Raw genomic sequence first — 19,360 nt, 5'->3', positions numbered from 1 at the left:
TGCTTCTTAGCCAACCCTGACTCTCCAGAGTGACTTTCCACAGAATTAAAGGATCGTGAGGCAGAAAGGGGCCCATGGAGATCATCAGTTCTGGCTTCTTGCCTTCCGACAGGACTAACCTTTGTAGAATAGTTGCTGTAAAGGAAATTGAACCAAACTTACTTTTATATGTTATTCTTGTGATAGTATCTCTGTTGAGCATTCGATTAAGGAATGGGTTTGATGAATCAGAAACCTATAGGGCGAGAGAAAGTATTAATGACTAAGTTTCAGTCACTCTTCCAGGGCAAACATCTCCATGCATTATTTTATTCCTTCATACTGATGGCTTACTATGGGTCCAAATCTATGATGGTTGGAAATTCAGAGGTCAGAGACACACACTCTACTCTGTATTGACACATCATCTCGAGAAGGAAGAGAGGTAGGTGAACAAATGGTCCTCGTGTGGATTAAGGACTGCTCTGATAGTCACTAGGGAGAGACCACCCACTGTCTGGGAATCAGGGGAGCTAAGGTCTGAGTTGATTTGGAAGAATGGATGGCAGCTGAAGATTTTAATACTAGAATATGAGAAAGGAAAAAAGACAAGGAGCACAGGAAAGCATCCATGCTGAGGACCTGTTCATGAGAGGCAGATACTCACACAAATAGCCAGTGTAGTTGGAGGTAAAGGTATTGGAAAGGACAGGATGGGAGCCTAACCCATGTTAGGCTTTGAATGCTGCAATAGGATACATTTAAACTTTGTTCCTCAGGAATGGGGAACCATCAAAGGGTTTTGAGCAGGGAATATGGAATGAAATGTCAGGAAAGGGGCATTTGTCTAAGTAGAAAGAATATCTAGAATAAGGGTACCATAAGAGGGAGGAAAAAGTGAAGCTTGTAACCCCACAGCTCATTATCATATGAATATATTATAAACCATAACATTCAATCTTCCATCCACTCATCCATCCATCTATCTTAGAAAGATTTACCAAGTACCTCAAACAGGCTATAAACATTGTACTAGAGATGAGTTTCCATTTTGTACTTATGCTCTTACATAAGCAGATTCTTCCTCCAGGAGAAGAAGCTCGGCAACAGATTGGGGTCAGAGAATCACCCTTTATCACGAGGCAGCCTCGTGGAGCTGTGTAGTTTCCTTAACAACACCCCCTTTACTCAGTCTTTTCTCAGTACTGCTGTTCATCTTAGTCATTTCTCTCCTACCTTGCTCAGCACAGCTCTGCAATTTACTTCTCAGCTGCTAATCGGGTGTTGTGACACATCCACATTTTAAATCTGATTTATTCGGAGGTTTGGAAAAATCACAGCAGATGATCATCATTATTAGATAAGCAACAGGTAACTTTAGTTTGGAGAAAGCACAGGCTGTTTATTTTGTCTCCATCTGTCTTTCTTTTCACAGAGATTTCTGGGAGTGTTGGAGTGAGACACACAGATAACCAGTACTTGGGGAACGACAATGCTCAATGGAGGCAAAAATCCACCTCCAATGGGGGAAAAGTCCCAAGCTAAACACTGCTGCTCCCTGGAAGCAGTATGTCCAACTCAGTTTCTATTGTGACATACTTGTTAGCATTGAAAGGAAAGCTCAGAGCCTCCTCCTCTTTGTACTGATATACTCTGTGACAGCAGGGGAGCCATGAAGGTGTCTGGTGGAGTAGGAATCTGCAGTGGGTCTCAATTGCCCGGTGCCTTGGGTTCCTGGTACCTGACAAGCTGGACAATACTGCTGTTGAGACCGGTCCCCTTTGAGGCTGATTAAAAATTATTGAAATATTTCCAAAGTGCACACAGATGATTTGTGGGCACAAGTGTGTTGGCAGTGTGGGTGAGAGGATAAAATATGTACTTGATATAAGTGAGCTAAGTGGGAAGTTAATGGTGTGTGTTCCAACAGCAATTATAGCCAAATCTCAGCTCCCTGTGGTCACGGGAGGGAGGGGGAAACAAGTCTCTCTTATTGACTGAGTGATTGATGGATCGTGTGTGTGCACACACTTGTGCCTCAAAGAATGTGTAGATCTCAGAGGCCAACTCATGGGAATCAGGTCTCTCTTTCCACCAAGGTCTCAGGAATTGAACTCAGGTCATCAGGCTTGTCAACATGTACCCTTCACTGCTGAGCCATCCCCTTTTACTACCAAACCCTCAGCCATCCCTGGCTCAGGATTTGGTCAGGGTGATATTTCTTCAGATGAACCACTCCTATGTGGGGACTTCTCATCTTGTGTCCTTGCCTGACCTACAGGGAACTGGAAGTGGGAGGCAGCGGCATCAGCAGGAGGGCTGATCACTGACTATCAGAGCCTGCACATCCTTAGAGACTGAGGATTTAGTCTCATTTCTGGGTACTAATGTCTAGAAGAGGATGGGCCTCTGTCCCATGCTCAGTTGGAGTTTTGAGATGAGTGAACGACAAGTCAGAGCTCAGCTAGCTCACCATGGAGCCTGAAATCTGGGAGTTGATTTTTGTGGAAGAAAGAGGGGATGCTATTGTTTATTTTGAGACTGAGCCAGAAAAGTTCAGGTTTGCTCAAGAAATGATAAATTCTCCAGGGCCCAAACTGGCCTGAGAAGATTCAGGGGCTGGCCACTGTCCTTTACTGGCCTGAGGCTTTAACGCAGGCCCTCCCAACCTTCAGGGGAGCAAAGAGGACCTGCAAGCCTGACTGTTGGTCAGGACCTCAGTGTATCACAAATTTCTGCATGAGCTTGTGAAACACTGGCGGTTCGCTGTGGAGGAAGTTGGCTGCCGGTCATTCTATCGGTCACTGTCAGCTGTTACATGCTTGCGCTTCTAGGATGGCATTCACTGACTTAGAAACTTTGAGGCAAGTGAGGCAAAGTCAGGGACTGACACTGAGATGCTCTTAAAGGGACAAAGAGGATTGGGAAAGGCAGATTGGTCTCTGGATATTACTCGTGGAAGGCTTGGTATGGGGAAACCATAGCAGGAGGCCATCCCTGGTCCCATAACAACATGTAATGTACCCCTAGGCCTCACAGTTTGTGTGGACCAGGCTGACTGCATGGATTGGTTGTCTGTATAATAACTGGGACTGGAGGAAGAATTTGCTCCAGGCTTGCAGGTACCAGTGGGATATGGCTAGGCATATGTGGTTGTTTTAGGGTTGTTTTCTCTCTTCTTGTCCTTAGTTCCTCTTCCAGATCTCTTGAGTACGCACGTGATGGGAATCCACTAATGAGCACTACAGCGAGGCAAGACTTGGGTGTCTTTCCTGGCTGGGCTATTATGAGCTCCGTGAATCTGGCCTGGCTTGGATGAAGGTGAGGAAGTTAGCAGGAGGCATGACATCTGGGAAGACAACCAGTACCTGTTGCACAGTCTGCTTTTGGGGGGGACTATTGCCTATGGGGTTCCTGGGGACCCCATTATTCCAAAAGCTCTGTTAAAACTCCTTGTTGGTGAATGCTAAATTTCTACTGAAACTCTTCCTCGCATTTCAACTTCTGCTTGGTCCAATTTTCTCTAATGATTTGGTCACAGACTTCTCCAGTTCAGTGCAGCATTTGTAACTAACATAGTTTACCTAAAAACAACAACAACAACAACAAAACCAAAAAAAAACCCCAAAACTTTTTACAATCAAAAAGGAACTCTTACTTTTTTATTTAAAGAATTGTGCAGCTGCATCACTTTATAGCTGCCAAAATATTAAAGATAATTAAAAGACCAAATCAGAATGTGTTCAGTTGGACATTTCATACTGTTCTTGTTTATTGGATACCGGGGGAGCATGGATGAAGGTCATGCCGTCCACATGGGGACTTTGTCTTAATTCTGCCTGCCAGGATTATAAGCCAGTATTCGAGTGAGAAAGGAAGATGAACTCCATAGTTGTGGGGAAGCCTGGAGGTTTATAGTGCAGGGCCTGCCGGGGAGGGACATCTCACACTTCTCTTACTCTCCTGGTCGCAGCACGTGATGGGTAGTCTTTCAGTCCTCGAGGCCGTCAGCACTCCAGTCCCTCTCCTTCTGCTATTGTACCCTTGAAGCCTATTCTTACAAACAGCACCCACTTTCTCTGTAGGACAGAGGCTGCCCAAACCTCCAGGCCCTGAAGCTCTGAAACGGAACCTCTCACTTCTTTGTCTCACTTGATAGCCCTGAATCTTTCCTGAATTCTATGGCTATAAAAATCATAAGACCCCGAAGCTTCCTTAGGCATGGGCATTAACTGACATTACTTCTTTAAATGGTTTTAATCCCAACAGAGACTGACATTCTGGTTGGCATGGGGGATGGCAAGAAGAATAAAAGCATGTGAGACTTACTTTTATAAATATAGAAACTACCACCAATCCGTTCGGACTCTTCGCAGCTTCTGTGACATTTGTGTACAGCTCATGGTTATAGTGGATGAGTTGTACCTGGCAGGGAAGGAAAATCAAGAGTGAGAAGAGCAATCCAACATCAAAAGCAGTGACACAAGGGTGAACTGCAAACATACGGAAGGACAATCGGAAGGACACAGTTTTTAATAGATGAAGTTTCAGACAGAGGTGTAAATAGAATCTATGTGTGTACAATGCATGGACACGCACCATATGAACATACTACCTACACATATTTGCAAACATGTTCTGGTAACAAGGGGGCTTAGTTCTTCCTCCCTCCCAGGAAATTTCCCCTAAAGTGTGCGTTAAGTGAATTTTCCTTATTAAGCACCAACAGCTGCCACAAGCAGTGAATAAAACTTCCTGGCACTCTGGGGGTGAGCAAGAAGCTGGTTCTTCAGCTTAAAGATGCCATGTTGGTGAGACTTCTCAGCTGTTGTAGTCAGGTGGACCAGTTGCTGTAATAAATCTTCTTTTATAAATATCTCAATGTATTCTGTTGGTTCAAGCCCTTGGGAAACTCATGACTAGTGAAAATTCAAAGTATCTTACAGCCCAAATGGCACAGGTACTGGGTGATCAGGATCAATAAAAACCATAGATACCTGGTACAGCCATGTGGGAACTTAACATGACTGTGAGAGCTAGTCGTCATCATCATCATCATCATCATCATCATCATCATCATCTTTATTGATGATCACTATTAACATTGGTTGAGTACCAGTCATCTACAATAAATGTAGGAATCAAAGTGTGGTGCATATTGCAAGGGATGGTATACTGGGTGCTTGGAGAATGGGTTTGGAGATCCTTCTCCAGAGATCAACCCTGAGCTGAGATTTATAAATATAGCATTTATAAATAGGACATTAGCATAGAGAAATGTCAGTTGTAATATCATCTCATTTGATTCTCAAAAACTCTACTTCATGATCTGCTTTAGATTTATGGGGGCACTAGATTTCTGGTTTACCACTTGGCCAAGAAGTCAAGAGTGGTAAACTGTTCTTACCGTTATAGAGTTCACACTCAAAGACCATGTGACTTCTGAACCCTTGGCTTTGTATTTGTTCCCACCTTTCGGTAAATATCTCAAGGGATGGATACCATTCATCATCTTTCTCTGAAAGTTTGCCATGGGATGGGGCCCAGTGTGGAGGTTGGCAAATGCTTGCTGAAGGAATCTACTGCTCAGAGCCTGAGATAAAACCAAGACTAGCTCATTTCTGTTAAACACAAAGAAACTTAGACTCATAGAGGGTCTTGCTGACCAAATATGATAATTTATACTTCATTCATCAGAAGCAACGATAGAGGAGAAGCTGGGTAGGAGAGTAGAAGACCATGGAGAGCCTCAGAGCTTCAGGTGCTGCTAGGGTCTCAGGCCCATGGTTTTCAGGGCTTTGGTCTTGGACTGAGACTCAGGCGATCAGATGCAGAACTACATTTACATTCTAGAATTTTCTAGAGACCAAAGTCAAAACTTTCTCCAAGCTCCACACTGAAATTTAGCTTTCAGGTTAGTTCCTAAGCATTTGTCCTTGCTGAATGAACACTTGTTGTGAGCAGACTTCTGAGTCCACAAGTTGCTCCTGTCCCTGTCATTGGTCTGGCTGGGAGCAGCCTCTGTTACGAAGCATAATTTTCCCTTTCCAGGAGTGTGTGACAAGTATGTGACCAGTACATGACAAGTGCTTCCCACTGTGTCTTGGGGGAATGACCAGGCATCTCCCAGACCCGATACACATGCTCTAGTTTATCTTTCTCTGTGTGACACTCTACCCCTTAGTAAACCTGAAAGAGTCACCTTGTGATGGCATTCATCATGACAAGGCTATCACATTCACCTCTGTAATAACTCAGTGGCTTCCACTGCCCATAGGTAAAGGCCTGCATCTGAGCCCAGCCCTTTGGTAGGCCCTGACTTTTCTAAATGGCTCAGTGGTTAACATGTGTTAGCAGCTTTCTTTCAGTCTGCTTTATACACCATACTTTGCCTTCTTTACAGCCTGTGTATATTCTGTTATTTCTGCTTAATATATCCTTCCCTTCCCTTTTCATCTGACTTTTATTTATGAACCCCTTAGAACTCAGCTCAGGGGTCACCCATTGAGAGGGATCCCCGAGAAATCATTATCAAATCCTGTTGACTTGGAACACACCTCGCAGTTCTGTTTCCACATTTATTGTGAGAATGATTAGCTCTTCACATCTTTCACTAGACTCTAAGCTTCATTTGGGTAAGAACCATGTCCACCATCCTAGGACTCAGCACTGTATCTGCCCATAGTAGCAATGGCAAGATAGAAATAACTGAAATGGATAGAGGAAGCAAGGCAGGCCATGATCAGATGATGAAATGTGATGTCACGAGAAGCAAGGAGATAGAGTTGCTTGGCTGAACTGGCAGGAAGCAGTCTGAATTCCAGAGGTTCATCCCCAAAGATAGTGAAGACCCTTAGTATCATGTAAGACTATATCCATGTGCAAGCCTAGCTTCATCCCTGAGCCCCTGAGTAACCCAGGTTATCTTCTTTACATAGGACTGTCATGCTACCTACTCCCTAGAACCACGCCTATGGTTTCATGGGTTTGGATAAAAGCTTGGCCCTGACTTTTCTAAATGGCTCAGTAGTCAGCTGTTACCATGCTTGCTGGTACTTAATGCTTACTTTTGCAGTAGATAATACAGCTTTGGCTCCTGCAGAAATCAGGGTTAAGTGTGTGCAGTTCACTCTTCTGCATCCTGTCTTTGAGTCTGTCTTCCTGAGGACCCTGAGGGAAGTGCTACCTACTGGGGAGAACTCGGTGTGTGTTCCCTGCACTAGATGAAGTGAGAGCTTTAAAGAGAAGCATGTTCCCAAGCGGTGCGGATGGTAATTTAGCAGGCAAGAGGCATTTAATGCAATGAGTGAGATAGCGGCTCTTCCATCCTTGGGGCTTGTGGAGCTACTGTCACAGTAACTTAACTCTGCATTCCTAGTATTAAAGCAGTCAAAGAGAAAATGGGAAAGAATGGGTGTAGCTAGATTCTAAGGAGACATTATTTGCAACGTACTGTGGGCTGGATTTGGTTTGTGGTTATAGTTTGCTCACCATGGCTTGTTTAAGTTGAAAGCTTGGCAAAGAACTTCCAAGGCATTCATTTTCCAGTAAGTGCGTACAGTGGGAAGAGAATGCGGGTGGGAGAAAGTAAGCATGAGTCTGTCCCTCCCCCCACACAATGGCCATTCTTTCATTTCTATAGTCCTTTACACTTTCCAAAGCACCATCCATTCAAATGAGTTTCCTTCTGTCAGCTCTTAGGTCCCAGGTGCCCACCCTGTGCTGGACCCCAGGAGTTCAAAGATGAAATCTATAGGTCCCATATTCTCGAGGCACTCACACAGCTTATCTGTTTGTTCTCAAAATAGACAAAGGATAAAAAAGAAGGCACGGAGAGGTCACACAGCCAGTGACAGTGATTTGGGTCCACTTCACTTTCCCATAAAACAGTCAAGAGAAGAGAAGGTGTTTTGTACTTGAAGGGGAGATTACATTTCAGCAGCTTTTGCTGGAACAACAGTTATAAGCGAGAACTTATTTATAGAAGTCATTAGCAAGTTTGTCTTTATGTGTAAGAGCACACACTCTGCAGAGAAGAGCACGGTTTGATATTTACCAACCGCCACATTCTCACCCTAAGCTTTGGCAATTATCACGGATCTGCCTGGTGATGATGGTTTCCTGTATCCTAAGACGTGTAGATGCAATTAAAGCTGCAAATGAAATGAAGCATCCATCATTTTGTTGACTGGAGACCCTAGATGTATCATGGCAATGTAAAACACTAGAGTGAAGGGATCTTCCCCTCTGGGAAAGACCACTACTTGGATTTTAAGGCATGATTTTTTTTTTCAGTGAGTTGTTCTAAGGTTTGAACAAATGCATGGTGTGACCTGTGGGTGCAGGATGGTGCAAGAAAATTTGAGGCTTGGCTTATCCAGATACCTCTTATGTCTGAGTAATCCGAGGCTAGCTCCCCAGCTCCTCTGTGCCATGGCTTCTTCCTTAGAATGAAAATGCACCTGAGTGCTGTCATAAGAATGCAACAAGAAAATTACCCATATCCTCTTTCAGAATCCAGGCAGGGTCTAGGCAAACAATCGCCACAGATGAGGTGACACCATGGAAGAACTGGAATGTTCCCCTGGTGCCCACCCTATGAGACATTCTAAAATAGCTGCTTTTAGAAGTCAAACGTTCCTTCTGTGGTCCTTTCCTGGAAGCATCTGTAGCCCTTCTGCCTCACAATAGCGAAGCTGCTGAAAGCCAAGGCAGGATGTGCTTCCTGTAAAGAGGTCCATCCACATCCTTCCAGAAGCATCCTCTGGGCTGAGGCTGGTTGGTGCCAAGTAGGATGAAAAGGTGGGATCTGAGGGCGCTTTTCGAACCTCCTCTGATGTTACTGTGAGTCCTCCTGAGTGGCATCTGGCAGCTAGAGACTTCTTATTCCCATGCTTTCCTCTGTGTTCACTTATGTTCCTTCCCCTCCCCCTCCGCCTCCATATTCACAGGACCTCAGACCCATCCTAGCTCTGGGTGTGTTGGGGGGGAAAGACAGCTCATTACCCTAGAGCTGAGCAACCCAGGTTCAAGTCCCAGGTGACTTAGTCTCTTTGAGCCTCAGTGTCTTCACATGTAAAATGTGACTGCGGCATGACTGCTCAAGGAATGACTGACTGTGCTGATTAAATAACCACCACATGCAAATGAGGTCAAATGCACGGATGAGATAAAGCAGGCTTCCGAAGCAGCATCTGGCCCAGAGTACACACTCATTAAATGGGTGCTGTGATGATTCTTATTAGAAATGTGTGGCTGCCGAGGCACAGACAAGGAAAATGAGGGGCTTAGCGACTTCGAAGTTACTTAGAAAAAAGTCAGGCCATTGACATGTTTGGATTGCAATTTTTATTTTTTTAAATTTTTTTATTATTTTTTTTAGAGAAGTGTCTATAGAGTATTCATTTTTATATCTTATTTTGCCTTATTATCATCTGACTGCCAAGATAATTTTGCTGGCAGCTTCTTTCTGTAGTTGGTATTATAAAAACAACAGTTTTACCAGCACACATTGCCTCAGGGCCCCGTCTCTCTTCAGGTCACTATCATTGCCTCAGAAGAGATTGTCTCCAGATGAAGACCATCCTATTGACATGTCCAGATCATTTGTGTCAGATAGATATTGATAGATATTTCAGAGCATTAATGAAGGCTCACTTTGTTTTAATTAGAGTCCAACGTTATATAGGTTCTTTGAATTAAGTCAAGAATCATTTTCCTACTTCTACTCACAAAAAGTCAAGAGCAAGGTAATTTTGCAAGTACGTTTCCAGGAGACTTTTGAAGGCCAGACAGGTCACTGTCTCTTATAATTACATATGCAAAAGCTTATATTAATATTAGCTGATTGTAAGTAATATTATATTAAAAATAATTATTGCAGTCAAGCAGGGCTTATACCAGGAATTCAAGCCCATCACTTTTGGAGAAATCTGCCAATGAAATTTAGTGTATTGGTTGAATGAAACAGCAAAAAAGAGATCCATAAATGCCTCAGTGGGACTGCTTATTTTTGGTCACAGCTGTAACAAATTTGCACCCATTCTGGTGGAATTATTTCTTAGGCGTTTGTTCTTTTGATAGACTATGATGTGAGTAGTTTCTGCACCTCCCCCAAACACAGGTGAAACTATCGCTACTTCTCTGGCTTCGAAATTTTCAGCAATGTGACGCCCCGAGTGACTGTGAAGCCACCCCAGAGACTCTGACACAAGACTTTGGCCTCTTGCAGTTACTTATGTGGGCTTATGGATTAGCTATTTTAGATGCAACTGAACTTGAAAGAGACATGACTTGTTGAGCACTCAAGATGGACTATCAAAGCTCATAGCAGATGCACACCAAAGGCAAGACTGAGACGACCTGCCTTCCTTGCACCTGGCCATCAGTCTCCATCATGTAAGAAGGGATTAAATCCTGACCTTCAGTGTACCACACCCCTCACTTGTTCATTCTGCAGTTACTTTAGATGACTCACCCCCCTAACCGCCTGTCAGTGGGGCAACAGAACATCATCCCTCTTCCAAGTCAAGCTGCAGAACAATTTGGATAAAGCATCCACAAAGCAGGCTTGACTATACGCTTTAATTGCCTGAAATGTGATACTGAATAAGTAGCAATGCGCACCAGTCAGTTCCAAAGCCATTAAAGACACACAATCTAGCCATGTGGATTGGCTCTGAAGAATAGAGTGCTAAGCAAAAAGTAAAAAAGACATATTTTATTTCATTTATTTATTTTTTCTTGAGACAGGGCCTCATTATACTCCTTAGCCTGGACTTGGCTCCCTGGCTTTAGTGAGCCTCACATCTTAGCTTCCTGGATAAGAGAGGTAACATGTTTGTAAGTCAAAACCCTTTAAGACACTAAGGTCTTTGTGTAGAAAACATAGAGCTGTTAGGAGCAAGTTTTCATGATTCTTTTAAAAAATAAACATGTCTCAGAGGAAGTATAGGATGTGGTCTGCTGAGGATCCCTCAAAGGAGATGGAATTGGGCTATGTGAATCAAAGTCCCAGGAGGCAGCACACTTATGCTGGGATTGTACATGGGCTGCAGCGGCATCAGACTGAACTTAGCAACGGAGGAGGAGACTAGGGAGGGACTGTGATTCAGTGACATATGTGTGTCAGCCAAGAGCAGCACCAGTCCTCCTGACTGCCAGTTTGTGACCTCTGCCTTCTTCATTTGATAGTGACTGGCTCAAATCAAGCAGATAAAATAAATATCCCAGTCCTGAAGGCTGCCCCCAAGACTTTCATTCACCCTCTCAGCACATACTTAGGTATGTTTCCTGTGTGCCAGGCAAAGTGCTGGGCATACAGAGCTGAGAGAGGAAATCTCTGAAAAGCAGGAGGAGGTGCAAAGCCCCTGTGGCACTGTGGAATGAGAGGAAGTGTCAGAGACCAGAAGAAGTTAAGGGCCATTACAGTAGGATGACTCAGGAGAAAAAGGCAGAGGCAGATCACACTCAGTCTTGAAGATCTCAATGATCATATTGGCTTAATTTTAAGAACAATGGGAAGTTAACAATGGAAGTGTGTGTGTGTGTGTGTGTGTGTGTGTGTGTGTGTGTGTGTGTGTATAGGAAAGCCAGTCAGTTTCTATATATGTAAATTATAGGAACTGTAGAGCTCCCAGGATGTACACTTGTGTTCTGCATTCTCACATAGAGTCAAGCCAAATGACCCTGGGTGGGAAAGTTCTTTTGGCTGCACCCTATGTATTCTGATTATCATCGATGCCAGCTCAGTGCAGGATGTGGCTAGTTCTGGTGAATTTTGTTTTGCTTGCTTCTAAGAGGTGAGTAGGGGTTGACAGTGGTGAAGGGAGACAGAAGGCAAGAAAGCCACATTATTTTCACCATTCTTCAGGGAAGCCCAGATGGTGCCCTTGTCTCAGGCTCCCAAAATATTCCCTGGGAGAGGAGTGGAGATAGCATTTTGCTGACAGCATTTGGGAAGAGGCGTGTGGACAGTCTATATTAAGACTTCAGCATCCTTCCAAGCCTGTGAGCATGAAACAGCTCTGTGGTGTTACTTGGAAACCACCGGGCCTAATCTCTCCGGGGGCAGATCTCAATGTGTTGTCTTCTCATCCTCACCCTGTGATGGAGACCTAAGCATTCAGCAAGGGTTTTCCCCAAATGTCATGGCTGTCTGGGACTACTGTCATTTACCAAGGAGAAGGCTATTTCCGTCAGAACAGGGTCAGCCAGGGGATGGGTAGGGACAGTAGCAAAGGTCTCTCTCCTTTCTAGAGTGAGAGTCCAGGACCTTCCTAAGATAGGAAGGGACTCTGTGGTTCTCATCCGCAGTGAAACATCCCTTCTGCAACTAGTGCTGTGTTAGGCAATGGCAGTTCCAATATGGGGCACCAGCCTTGGCCGCAAGCAGTTCCTAGTTCCTAGTTTCATGGAGAAACCAGTTCATATGGGAGAGCTTTGTAATTATGGAGCTTCTTCAGAAACTTCTTCTTTGGGCCCTCACAATAACCCTGCTGCAGATTAGGTAAGAAAGTGTTGAAACCTACCAAACAGGAGAAATGGAGGACCCACACGGATTCAGCCGGTAAGCAACAGATTCTAGACTTGAACCCAGGTCTCCTTTTCTCAAGCAGAGTCCTTTTCTTTCTCGAGACTTTTGTTGAGGTTGGTTTTTTCATCTGTTGTTCCCTCCTCCTTGTATCCCCTCATCTTATCTTCCACTTAGAGAAATCATAGTGGTCCCCAAGTATTAGGAGTTTCCCATAAGCTAGTGGGGTCACCCCAGATGTCATCTCATCTAGTTCTCACAACTGATGTGCGGTCAGACATCATCATCCCCATGATACAGGTGTGGACACTGGAGCCAGGGAGAGGAGATGACTTCACTTCCTGCTTACCAGGGATTGCTGAGAAGCTCTAGGTCATTCCAGATCACATTCTTCTTTCTTCCTGAATTTCTGGGACACCAGTTCAAATGTGTGAACTTTGAGGAACCATTTGTCCTTGCTAGGTGCTTGTGAAGAGGTTGAAGGATCTCAGCTCCATCTCTGCTGCACTTTTCTCTGGCTCTGTTCTGCCCATTTTACCCACATGTCTCCAGAACTGATCTCATATCCACAGTGAGCATATCCACATCAGCAGCAGCATTACCCAGTATTATTGAGCAGGTGATGTAAGCCAAGACGGGGCCAGTTCACATCATATACATGACCTCACTTAATATTCACAAAGGCCCATGTATGAGAATATTATCACTACTTTGAATTTACAGATAGGGAAACTGAGGCATGAAGATGTCAAGTAAGGTATCTAAGTGAAGAAGTCATTAGTATACAGGTCATGTGCTTGATGCTAGAGACAAAGGGTTAACTGATAAGCAATATAGTCTCCTCATAATTGTATATGCTCTGAGATTCGGGACTGTCAACAGACTTGAGGCAGAGGCCAAAGACAGTCATACCTGTGGATGAGGACTCTTGTACTGGAGGGCTTTAGTATAAACTATGGGAAAAAAGGCACTGGGCCCACTACTTATAGTTCCCTCTCCTCAGCAACATCTGACCGAGATCCTGTTAAGCAAAGAGTCAAAAGGATATATTTTATTTTAATTGATTTTTTCTTGAGACAGGGTCTCACTATGCTACCTAACCCAGACTTAACTCAGCACAAGAGTCAGTGGTGAGTGTCACATTTTGTTTGTCTGGAATAGTTGCTACCACACATTTGTATTAACTCTGCCTTGACGTGCTGGCCAGGAGCCAGTCTCTTGTTTTTTTTTTTTTTCAGAGAATACCACCTCCCTCCCATCTACAAGTCTGGATGCTCTGGACTGGCAGCCTATTGCCTGGGGCGAGGATAGAGCTCCTTCTTCCTCTCTGTGTTTGCCTCATAGCTTCATATATGTTGCTTGTCTCTTCATGGAATGATCACTCATTCTTTTCCAGTGATCTCTGCTCACCAAAAGCTCCTCCTAAATTGCCATCTCCTCCAGGCTGGCTTTCTGGGTTGCTCTGTTGAGTTTATTATTTTTTTCCTTTCGAATTGCAGTTGTAGGGATTATGCAAATTATTACACAGGAAGCACCAAGCACACACTGGATGTGCAGCAGCTACTCAAGGATCTGAAGTTATTCTTTGTTCCACATTCCTTATTACCTGTCTTTCCAAGTAAATCCTTTTAAAATGTCTCATGCATACATACACATTCACCACCACCACCACCACCACCACCACCACCACCACCACCATCACCACCACCACCACCCCCCTTTTCCCCAGATGGCTCAATGTGGAAAGTACATGGGATCATAGCGGAGCTATGAGGTTCATTAGCTACATGCCTTTTTTAGTCAGTATTTTACAGATTGATAGCTAACACTTAGGTGGGGACAGCCCTGAGCCTCTTTAGTGTTCCTTTTCCTGTGTCATTGAGGAAGGACCCCTGATGCCCAGGCTGGTCCAGGGCAACCTTACATAGCTGTGTTGACCACTGTGAGCAGATCACTGCATCTCAGGCAGGGAGACTTAGGAACACCCACGACATTTAATATACCAGGTCTTTGCCTACCCCAGGCTAGACCAGACTCTCAGTTCTGCCACCCAGAACTCTGCTGTGATCTGTTTCTCCTCCCAATCACCTCTAACAGTGTGCTCTCATCCAGAGGTGTATTTGTAAACATAGGTACTGGGGGAGACTCCGTGTGATTCCACTGGTCATGAGTCCTATGGCTTTTACTACAGTAGCCAGCAAGCCTCACACCTGTCCCTGGCCTCTTCACTGCACAGGTTCAGTTAATCTCATCTGTATTATTGTAGCTTTCCATCTGGCCTCAATGCTTCCAACTCCATGTTCCCTAGAGCCTTTCTCTCCATAACAACCACTGGGGTGGTTAAGTCTAAACATTTTGCTCCCTGACTTGGGGACCCTTCTTGGTACACCTCATTCTCTTGAGGAAAAATGTCTAGGCTCTTTCCCTTGGCCTTGGAGGCCCTTCATGACTTTTATCTTAGTTTTGCTGCTGTGTCCAATGACACACATCAGTTGTGCCCTGGCTTCCAGGCTCGACCTGTCCACCTGCACTTCTGTATCAGTCTTTCCTATCACTTGAAATGCCCTTTATTCATGGGCCATCTGGTGAACTCTCTTACCTTTCACAACCAGGCTCAAGCTTCACTCCACAGGAGGAGACACACACACCCCTGTGCCACCATTGTACCTACCCTACACCTTTCTCAAGGCCTTTCCTGCTCTGTCTTATAGAAAGAACATCTCCCCAACAGAAGGAGAGCCTCTTGAGAATGGGACTGTGGTTTTCGGAAACCTTTTCCCTGGGGCCGTCACCCAAAGCCCAATGTGACACATTGTAAGTCCTAAATACACTTTGTTGACATGCATGATAATGCCGATTCTTCTACAAAGCACAGCTACCCCAGGGGAGAAAATCAGTCCCCTTACTTAGGGGGAAAAATGACTTCCTGTGTCTTAAAACTGTAAAACCCTCCAACGAGCTGCTTATTCTTGCTTGGCAGTTCCTTTTTCTTCTTTATTGTCCAACTGTAGCCTGGATGAAGTTGTTTGCATTTCTTCCATTTCCCATCTCCGATCCTTATCTGGGGTGTGTGTGTATGGGTACAGGATACAGTAGCAACAATACATTGAGGCTTTGTTTATTCCCAGAGATGTATACAGAGCAGCTTCTGAAGAAGTATTAGTATCAGGCCGATGCTATTATCTGCATTTTATTAATTAATCCATACATCTCCCTGTCAGTCTTCTTTTTCTATGGGCTTCCTTGAAGCATTGCGGCGTGCTTTTGCTGTTGGTAAATTGGCACCATAAATCTGGCGAGGCCACCTCTATTTCCAGCGCTTCACTTAACGTTTTATCACACGGCTGTGGTCTCAGGATTGAAGTCGGTTAAAAAGATTAATACCGTTTAATACCGCCCAGAAGGAAGATGCCAGAAATGTGTTTAAGGTCCGGTTATTCATGTCTTCATTTCCTTTGTGCGTGGATTGCGATAAGCAGAGCTATCCTTTTTAGGCTGATGTTAATAACTACTTAAAATGATTAAGGTAACTAGTTATTTCCTGTAGGAAAATTGCTCTGCTGTCATTAACACGGAATTAACACGGATCCCATTTCGACTTCAGCACATAGCCTTTTGCCCCCCAGTTGCCTTAAATAAACAAAGCACTGTCTCCAGGAGGCTGTGAGCTCCTTCCTAGAAGATGGGCTCTAAAGAGGCAAGAGAGCGAAACGCAAAGCTTTGCAGTGGAGGGAGCACTTGGCCTACAGGAGGCACCCATGAGGAGGAGCATGCTTGGCTTTGGTCCACATTGTAAGCCCAGCTCTCTGACCTGCCCTGGGGGCTGGCAGGAGGAATTAGAATACATCTGTGTGGCCTGAGCAATGTGAATGGAGTCAGGACTCTCCTAATCTTCTGGGGCAGTGGTTCTAAACACTTTTCTGACCGGGACACCTACTGAGATGTGGTGGACAGACTCACATGGGAACACTCTGCTTTTGAAAAAGACCCACCAATTTCTCATAGGGACACAAAACTCAGATCATTGGTGGTGTCCTAATTCTTAATAGGTAAGCCAGTTAGTATCCAGTCATGGATCTTGAGGGTTTAAGCATAATCAAGGGTGGCTGGGGCTGCTTAAAGTATGTGAGCACTCACCTACAGGTTCTTGTCTGAGTACTTCCTTGCAGTTATTTTTGGGGAAATGCCTGCGAGTAGACTTTCCAGATAATTTTTAATTTCATATTTAACTTCTTGAACACCAATGTAATGTTTCCTATGTTTGTAAACTGAACATTTACCCACAGTGGGCACTGTGTTAAAACTCATAAGGCAACGTACATGGACACCAGGCTTTCAGAGGTAGGAGGATGCCAGAGGACAGAAGAGGTTCAGGGAGTCTTTGGAGTCTGCTCTGTTGTCTTTCTGGTGCACTCTGTGGTCGTCACCTCCACCTCACTGTGAGTGGTGATGTCAGCTTATACGTCACCTGGGAGCTGATTAGAACTGGAGACTCTAGGGCCTTGGATGTCTGCATCAGCTCTTCCAGGGGTTTGGTTTTAAGATCTCCCTGTGTTTCTGAGGCTCACTAAGTCTTGTAGAGCTCTGGCCTGGCTCTGAGTGCAGCCTCCTGCTCTCTGTTCAGTTCAGAAAACCCACCAGCCACAGAGTGAGTGAGAGGTACATTGTTCAGAGGACAGACTCAAATCTGCTGTAATGTATAGAAAATGCATCTTGTGCAACAAGCTTTTCCTTTAGGAATATGTGTTCACTCCACTTTGCTTACAGAGGTGACATTTACAAGTGTAGGCAGTGTCGCACAGAGAGTTGCCTCTGTCCAATATCATGCCATAGGCTCTCAGCTCATTATTGATGAATAATCTAGGATTTTATTTTTCAGTAATTTCCAGATATGGACTTAGTACCCAAGTCAACCTGAAGGGACAGGTCTACCATAGGATTCCCTACCACTGACAAGCCCTCTGTGTTCTCCAACGGCCAAGAGAAGCCATGGCAGTGGCTATATCATGTTTGTTTTAAGCCTTTCACATCACTGCTGGTCAAGAAATAGCAATGTATTGGTGTGTTGAAAGACAATGTCGAATAGCCTGGGGATTACGAACCTGAATATGACTCTTAATTTTGCAAATTTTCTATACTGAGCCTGCAAAATGAGTAATAATATCGACTATATAGAATACCATTTAAACCATCAATAGTAGTTGCTATTAGTCATTGCTAGAGCTGTATGGGAAACTCTCCATGGTCCTTCTCTGCTCCCCCTTCCCCCCCTCCCCCAATAAAAAGAAGTACCCAAAAAGAAGTGTAGTTAGAGTTTTCCTGCCTGGCCCAGTCAGGACAAATCTCTCTTACCCGCCAGTCCCACAGTTGCTCAGACCCAACCAAGAAAGCACACAGAATCTTACATTGTTTAGAAACTGTATGGCCATGGCAGGCTTCTTGTTATCTGCTTCTTCTATCTTAAATTAACCCATTTCTGTTAGTCTACGCTTTGCCACATGGCTTGTGGCTTACCAGTGTCTTTACATGTTGCTTTTTATGGCGGCGGCTGGCGGTGTCTCTCCCCAGCCTTCTACTTCCCAGAATTCTCTTCTCTCTTGTCCCACCTATACTTCCTGTCTGGCCACTGGCCAATCAGAACTTTATTTACATAGAGTGATATCCACAGCAAAGAAGCAACAGTTAAGGTGGGATATAGAGACCAAGAGAAACTGGGAGAGTCTGCAGGGGCAGGAAATGTCACAAATTCCTAAAATCTCCTTAACTGCCTTCAGATCTTCTGGTCTCTCCTGTCTCAAAACACATATCATGCGACTACTGCATTATTGCTGTGAATGCTTTAGTACAGTATCTGGTGAAGGTAAGAGCTCAATTAAAAATGAAGGAAAACAACTTGGCAGTTCTTTTTTTTTTTTTTTTTTTTAGCCGAGGATCGAACCCAGGGCCTTGCAATTGCTAGGCAAGCGCTCTACCACTGAGCTAAATCCCCAACCCCTTGGCAGTTCTTAAAAAAGGTAAACAGAACTGACATACAACTCAGCGACTCCTCAGCTCAAATGTATACACCCCAAAGGACAAGAGTGGTTAATCCAACTGAAGCTTGTCCAGCCATGCTCAGGGCAGCATTGTTCTTGGCACCCCAAAGTAGAAACAACCCAAATGTCCAGCACTGAATGAATGAGTAAACAGACTGTATGTGTACTAGTTAGATATCTCTATTGTTGTGACGAATGCTGTGACCAAAAATGATGTGGGGTACAAGTTTATTTAGATTACTCATCCCAATCACAGTCCATTATTGAGGGAATTCAGGGCAGGAACTCAAGCAGGAGCAGAGCAAGAGCCATGGAGGAAAGCTACCTCCTGGCTGACTCTCCAGGGTTTGCCCAACCTGCTTTCTATACAATCCAGGACCGCCTACCCAGGCATAGCATTGCTCACATCGATCATCAATCAAGAAAATACCCCACAAAACTTACCCACAAGCCAATCTGATGGAGGCATTTTCTCAGCTTAGGTTCCCTCTTCCCAGATGACCTTATCTTATTTCAAGTTGACAAACAAAAAAACCAAACCAAACCAAAACCATAACATTCTTAATCAGCACAATACTGTCGATACGAAATGATCAAACTGTAAAAAGGAATGAAGTACTAAAACATGCTAACATTGGGTGAACCATGGGAGCAGCCTGCTAGGAGGAAGCAGCCAAACACAAAAGGTAAAAGTCTTGTAATTCCACTCCGGTAAGACACTCACCGTAACTAAACCACAAAGACAGAAAGCAGGTTGGTGGTGACCGTGGTTGGGAAATGGAGAGGTGCTGAGTAACTGTTTAATAGATATGGC

The 19,360-nt window shown here is 44.4% G+C and overlaps 1 protein-coding gene across 1 annotated transcript in view; it reads right to left on the bottom strand.

Moving 5' to 3' along the window:
- The window catches only part of Ca10 (carbonic anhydrase 10), a 499,797-nt gene that overhangs the window by 19,795 nt on the left and 460,642 nt on the right, over window positions 1–19,360 (bottom strand). The window contains exons 6-7 of the mRNA XM_036195903.1: window positions 4,309–4,404; window positions 163–235 (exon numbers count right to left, since the gene is read on the bottom strand). Of these exons, the coding sequence (XP_036051796.1) occupies window positions 163–235; window positions 4,309–4,404 (169 nt within the window). The remainder of the gene's footprint in view (window positions 1–162; window positions 236–4,308; window positions 4,405–19,360) is intronic.

The sequence above is a fragment of the Onychomys torridus genome, chromosome 8 (assembly GCF_903995425.1).
Source record: "Onychomys torridus chromosome 8, mOncTor1.1, whole genome shotgun sequence".
Classification (NCBI taxonomy): Eukaryota; Metazoa; Chordata; class Mammalia; order Rodentia; family Cricetidae; genus Onychomys; species Onychomys torridus.
This window is presented reverse-complemented; position numbering and strand designations above follow the sequence as displayed.